Below are 6,948 nucleotides of genomic sequence, written 5' to 3'. Positions count from 1 at the left end.
TTTGTTTTTAAAATAAAAAGTGAAATTCGAAAGTATGACTCGGGTACTCGGTCCACTGAACGCCATCATCTTTGATTCCTCCTTTGCCATCCAATCTGCATGAGGAACTTTATTTCTCATTGTGTTTGACATAATGAAGCAAGAGGCATGTTGTGACATGTTATCTGACCACAAAAATGCTTTTGATGTTTCATGCATATATATATATACCGGTATTGTAAGAGAGCACAATTTCCACAACATCATTTATGAGAGAGAACAGATCACCCCCCGCGTGTACTCAGTTTTCGTAACTTTCCTATTGTGGTTTAAATCCGACCCTACATAGACACGCAGACAGCCACCAACCACAGTAAATGCTGCACTGACAGCAGGTTTAAACTTGTTTCATTATCGTCTTTGGATGATAACGACAACAGACTTTGCAGCTCAGCTTGCATAATAAATCAATCGCTTAGTTACTGCTTTAAATCATAGAATTTATCACCTTTGTTGTTCTGTTAATAGATCCACCTCGCCTTAAGTCAACAAGTAAATGACCAAAGCTGCATATGGCCTTTCAGGTGATGCGAATATTGGGCGATGCAGGTCCAAGGTTGTGTTTACTAAGTTGGAGTCAAACATTTGAGGAAGCACTACCTCAGCAATAGAAGCTAGTCTTATCAGTGGTGCCAAACCTATTTTTTTAAAGGTATAAAAAGAATCCCCTCTCTAATCCTTCATTCCCTGTACAGCTACTGCTCTGTCCACCTCCAATTTTTCCTCTCTACCTGAATAACCACCTGTCAGACAGCAATCATGACACAGCTGGAGACGTCCGTGGCTTGCATGATGAAGGTCTTTGATACATATGCAGGAAAGGATGGAAAGCCGGACAGCCTAACAAAAGCCGAGGTCAAGGCTCTGCTGGAAAGCGAGCTGCCTGGACTGCTCAAGGTACTGTTCTTTCCTTGCACGCATGTGCTGGGCCATGTACATGTCACCGCTGGGTACAGTGCTGATGTCTGCTCAGCGAGGATCAGGCACATAGGCTTAAATTGACATAACATTATGTATTTAAGTATATTTATCAACTAAATATACTGTATGCAAGAGTTTATCATGAAGTTAGAAAACATCCTGACTCATGGTAGCAGTTCAAGTACAATAAAGACACTGAATGATTACAAAAAATTTGCATCGTGAGCTCTAGAGCTGGCTGTGCTCGGTTTTGGTTGGTAAAACAGTCAGCTGTTTGCTTTTTGATGTTTTCATACGGTGTTTCAATTTTTTTGAAAAGTAAAGACAATCAAATACATCTCAGGGTTGTTTGTCATCGAACTGGAACAACGTGATCTTGAAAAAGGCTCAATTTGAATAAAAAGGATACTGACAACAACACTTTTGGCAGTTTAGAAAATGTAGCACTAGTGACATAATCTTTTGATTTATACAGGGAGCACAGAATCAAGAAGACCTGGACAAGTTGTTCAAAGAGCTGGACTTCAATGGAGACGGTGAGGTCGACTTCAACGAGTTCATGGTGCTGGTAGCTTCTATCACCTGCGTCTGCCACGGCCGCCCTTGCAAGAAGTGAGCGTAGTGACCACACCCTGGGAACAACAGCAGCAACTGCCTATTATCTCTGCAATGCCTCTTGTTATGTAACAGCTGAATAAAGGGATTTATCTACCTGCACATAGTTGTGATTTAATATAAAAATGCATAACCTAGAATGATATTTACACAGTGTACTTTTTTTTAAACACAGGGTTAAAAATGGTATGGGTTTTAGCGGCTTAAGTCCAGCCATATGAGGAAGCACAGACAAATGCCAAACACAGGAAATGCAGTGGTAGAAAAGTTAAACTCATATCCAAAGCACAATGTTTATCAACAATTAAATATTCATTTAATTTTCAACACAGTCCACTAGCAAATGACTAAAGCTGCATATGGCCTTTCAGTATGTGCATACTGGGCGCTGGGAGAATGAGGTTGTGTTCTCAGAGTATGAAACCTGATATGTGCAGCATACTTTAGCAAACACTGCCACACCTTTACAGGTTTTTTCTTCCCAATGTGGCCAAGCCCATTTTTAAAGGTATAAAAAGAACCGCATCTCCTCTTTTCCGTCACTGCCTGCACAGGTATTGCTCTGTCGACCTTCCATTTCTTTTTCTCTACCTGTTTAATAACTACCCATCAGCCAGGAACCATGACTCAGCTACAGGTGTCCATGTGTATGATGCTCGACACCTTTGAAAAGTATGCAAAAACTGATGGCGACCCGAACAGTCTGTCCAAATCTGAAGTCAAGACGTTGCTGGAAAAGGAAATGCCTGAAATGATCTCGGTAATGTACACCCCAAAGGGCATACCTGTGTTTTTACTATATGCTGCAAAATATACAAATTCATGTGTTGGTGATTGGTTTTGGTGGTTAACTTGCAAAATGAAAGCAGTAAGGACATATCATCCTGCAGCTGCATGCTTCTAGTTGTTTTTAAAAGTGTTTCCGACAAGTTGTGATGTTTAAAATTTAACAAAAGGTGTCAGCCTAATGGTATTTGCAGACTGATTGTTTAACTTGAACAACAACATTTTGTTTAGTTTTAACTGTTTTTATTCGACTAAAAAGTGAGGCCCTATTTGGCAGCTTGCAGACTGTAGCTTACAGCACTGGTGTTCTGTTGGTCTTCACAGGGAGCAAAGGACAAAAAAGCAGTGGATGACCTGGTCAAAGCTCTTGATTTTGATGGAGATGGCGTGGTGGACTTTGAGGAGTTTATGGCGGTGGTAGCTGCTCTGACCTGCTGCTTCCGTGGTGTGCCAACCAAGGGCAAGAAGTAGAGACCACACCCTGGGGTGGAGACAAAAGCACCAACAGCTGCATAACACTGCTGAAATTCCACTTGTTTTGTAACAGATGAATAAATTGGTTTATCTTCCTGAACATGGTTGTAAAGCGTTGTTTATATGGAATTGCATACATTTAGAAGATTTTTACACCTAATACAGGGTGTAACAGAAGTAGTAAACATTAGCTGTAGTAATAATAACTCAGGTCCAGCCACACAGAAGCACAGACAGCTGCAAACCAGAGTAAATGCAATGACAGAAGGTTAAAACATCATTCAGGATTATCTTGTGGCAACAAACATTAACCAGTGAAAATGGATTGACAGTGAAATTAAACCAAAATGATGGCACAGCAAGGTTTATGTCTCAGCTGGCACAATTATTACCACATGTAATAATTTAATAACTATAATAATAATAATAATAATAATAATAATAATAATAATAATAATAATAATAATAATAACTTCATACAGAATTAAACAAATTACAGAAAATATCTCCAATAAATGCACACAAATGCAGCATATGACCTTACAGGGAATGTGCATGTAGGAATTGTAGGTTGGCACAGTCTGAAACACCAGCTGTGTGAAATACTTCTGTGAGCCCTACCTTACCTGTGGAAAATTTTTACAATTTTACAAAAGTAAGAAAACAAAAGGGACATAGCTTCACTCTAACCACAGCTATGTCCACTTCCCATGTTTACTATTTGCTTGATTAGCCTATCATGCAGTGGCATTGTCAGAGCAACAGAAACCATGAATTATGGATAAAGAAGATGTGTGATTAAATCCAGGTACATGCTTTTCAAAATGTTTTATTAAGATGTTTTTTAGCAGTAAAGCTTAACACAGTCTCAACATAACTTGTAGAGCACATAAATACAAATATGTTGTGCTGAATTTGAGTTACAAAGGACAAAAATGGACAATAACAGCTTACAATGCTCGGATGTAAGAGTGGTAGCAGTAACATTTTATAAATTTTACAAAAAGTCACGAAACAGTTTAACAATCCCAAATATTGGAAACAACATAATGTAATTACAGTGCAGTTTCGGCTTTATATGCATTCTTTGCATGAATTCTAAACATTTAGGGATTACCAAACATTCTCAAAACGAATTGTGCAAGTACAGGCAAGTATAACATAATCATCGAGCTTTAACTGAAGCACATTTCAGTTCCCGAAATGCATTTCCTGAAAACCTTGGGGCATTTTCTCAAGGCTCTTACAAAGGGTAAGAAAAATCAAAACCAAAAACAAGAACGGCAACGGCAGATTCACATTTCCGTATGTGTGCAGAGAAACATGACCTTTAGAAATATATCTGCAGTGGATGGAGAGCTGTTGGAAGGGACAGGAAATGACAGAGTTAAGACAGAGGTGCTTGTTACGACTTAATTTAGCAAGTCGTAACATACTTTCCACACAGACATTTGTATAAGATCGCTTCTTACATGATGGCATCTGTATTAGGGCAGATGGGGTTATTGGGGTGGCTGTGCCTCAGGTGGTAGAGCAGATCAGCTACTGACTGGAAGGTTGGTGGTTCGATCCTTGGCTTTCCCAGTCTGCGTGCCAAGTACCCTTGGGCAAGATACTAACCCCAAGTTGCTTTTCAATCCGTCCATCGGAGTGTGAATGTGTGTGAATGTTTAGGCATTTAAGTATAGAAGGAAATGCTTGTATGAGTGGGTGTGAATAGGTGAATGAGGCATGTTGTATACAGCGCTTTGAGTACTCCGGGGGAGTAGAAAAGCACCATATAAGAATCAATCCATTTACCATGCCTCTGCAAAACCATACCCATTCTTTTTATGCATACCTGATTTTACACTATATTTATTTCATGAAATGCCCGTGAGTTTAGAAACATGGAAAAATATTTAGTGTAAAATAAAAGATGTTTAAAGCAATAGGAAATGCACATGTGAAACAAAGTCATTTCATGTATTTGTATGCTGGGAAAATGAAGAGTGTGCAGGCCTGTATGAGGGAAAGCCTTTACTGTTGTCAGCCAGACTCCTTGTCTAACTACAGTACTGTGCACACGTTTTGGGCAATCCCTCATTTCTGTATATGACGCTAGGAAAATGGGAAAAAGGAAACAGAAACGTAAATCACAATAAACAAACAAAAAAAATAGTCACAGCCTAAGCTGTCCTAGGAAAGGTTGCAGTTTCTTTAAACAGGCTTCAGAAATAGTTTTTCAGTCTTCTTGCAGGATGTTCAAGAGCTCTTCTCTGAATTTCAGCTGCTCACTTGAGGTTTGGGCTTAAGATGTTAGAGTGGGTTTGTGCTATTGTGATTATGTAAGATTCTCCTGTGTCACCTGATGTCATTAGACAGCAAGTCTATGAGCTTGAAGTGCTTTGATGTGATAAAATCATCTGAAGCTCAGAACCAATCGGTGACATTTTCCATGTATAACGCTTTCAATCACGTTGCTGAGTGTAGCTTAATTAGAGTATCACCGATGCTCGGAAAAAGTCCCTCAGCCAGGCACAAGCAGGGGAAGAGGACACGTTCAAAATCGCAAGTGAGTGGTCAGAGTTGCGGTTTTGGTTCTTGTGCAACAGACTTACAAGTAGGCAAGCTTGTTGTCTGCTCACAAACACATTTTCAAACATGTGAGTGGTTTCAGAGTGGGCCTGTTTTGAACCTGAGTGGGAGTTTAAAACAATGCAAAAAGCAAATCACGATCTACACAAATGCTGAAAAGGTTGTGAAGCAGTTACACTGCTCACTATCGCTGACCTGCATTGTGTTTACACCCAGTCACTCAGACATCACAACAACAATTGCTGCAACAATAACAGAAGGACATGGAGCTGCAAAGATGCTGCATGGAAACGCTTCAGACCAGCTTTTAGTTAATCCTCTGACCAGAGGCATCTTAATCCACCTCTGTGATACTTTAGGTCAGGTCACTGCTGTATCAGCCCACCAGGAAGCATAGGCCAAGTAACACACTTTCTTCAGCTACGACTGAAGAAAATGAAAGGCTCTGCTTCCCTCTAGTGGCAGAGGAACACTCTGCAACTTCACGTACACAGTACAGAGGTCATACATGTCCCTGCCCTTAACCTGACTTACATATGTCCTGATTTGTGAACCTGTCTTTTCTGTGTCAGCTGATTTTGGTCCTCAGGCTGTGGTCAAGGCTGCAGAGCCGTTTTTGAACCCTAGCCGACCTGTAATCCACTTGCAAGGTCATTAAACTTGAACTTGCCTTTCTTCACTTCCTCTACTCGCTCACCCTGGCCAGGGCATTATGCAGGCTTATGGGGATTAGATGTCCAGAGTGGAGGAGGATGTGGCTCTGGATTTAGGACATATAGGAGGAGAGGGAAAGTGTATTATGGGGGAGTTTACTGTGTTTGCTGAGGTTCTTGCCTTCTTTTGAAAAAACAAATCATATTATGTTTTGATTTGCATTTGTCTAATCATATACTTTTACTGCATTAATAATAATCAAACACAGACACATGATATTTATTCAATTCATTTTTATTTATAAACCACTAGATCACAACAACAGTCACCTTAAGGCAAGTGAATTGTTTATCTGAACACTGCATCTCCATATATATTTAGACACTGACACAAGCTCTTTTTTTTAACCTGTTTACTGACACATACATGTATTCCACCGACATAATGTGTAGACTCTAAGCTTTCATTTGAGGGTATCCACATTCAAACTGGATGACGCGTTTAGGCCTTTCAGCTCTGTAACAGGGGCCACTGTTTTTTTTAAAGGAGCTAAAAGGCTATTCAATGGACAGGTGTGGGCAATTCCTTCATTATGTCATTATTAATTAAGCAGAGAAAAGAAATGGAGTTGATTTGATGTGTGGTGCTTTCATTTGGGAGGTTTTGCTTTGAACAGACAACATACGGTCAAAGGAGCTCTTCATCCAGGTGAGCTATTCTTAAGCTGCGAAAACAGAAGAAAAAAACATCTGAGAAACTGCTACAATATTAGGAGTGGCAAAATCTCCAGTTTGGTACATCCTGAGAAAGAAAGAAAGAAAGAAAGAAAGAAAGAAAGAAAGAAAGAAAGAAAGAAAGAAAGAAAGAAAGAAAGAAAGAAAG

General features: G+C 39.7%; 2 protein-coding genes across 2 annotated transcripts; both read left to right on the top strand.

The window, feature by feature from the left end:
• Nucleotides 1-701: 701 nt before the first annotated feature.
• LOC102299806 (protein S100-G) lies at nt 702-1,677 on the top strand. Its single transcript, XM_005931583.3, has 2 exons — nt 702-936; nt 1,436-1,677. Exons 1-2 carry the CDS (start codon nt 799-801, stop codon nt 1,574-1,576), a joined length of 279 nt encoding a protein of 92 aa, XP_005931645.1. The 5' UTR covers nt 702-798; the 3' UTR covers nt 1,577-1,677.
• Nucleotides 1,678-2,082: 405 nt separating this feature from the next.
• On the top strand, nt 2,083-2,935 carry LOC102299501 (protein S100-P). Its single transcript, XM_005931582.3, has 2 exons — nt 2,083-2,335; nt 2,686-2,935. Exons 1-2 carry the CDS (start codon nt 2,198-2,200, stop codon nt 2,830-2,832), a joined length of 285 nt encoding a protein of 94 aa, XP_005931644.1. The 5' UTR covers nt 2,083-2,197; the 3' UTR covers nt 2,833-2,935.
• The last annotated feature ends 4,013 nt before the right edge of the window (nt 2,936-6,948 follow it).

Source organism: Haplochromis burtoni, unplaced genomic scaffold (assembly GCF_018398535.1).
Source record: "Haplochromis burtoni strain Fernald_Lab_line unplaced genomic scaffold, NCSU_Asbu1 Contig_143, whole genome shotgun sequence".
Lineage (NCBI taxonomy): Eukaryota > Metazoa > Chordata > Actinopteri > Cichliformes > Cichlidae > Haplochromis > Haplochromis burtoni.
Note: the sequence above shows the minus strand (reverse complement) of the source record. Positions and strands in the feature narration are given on the sequence as shown.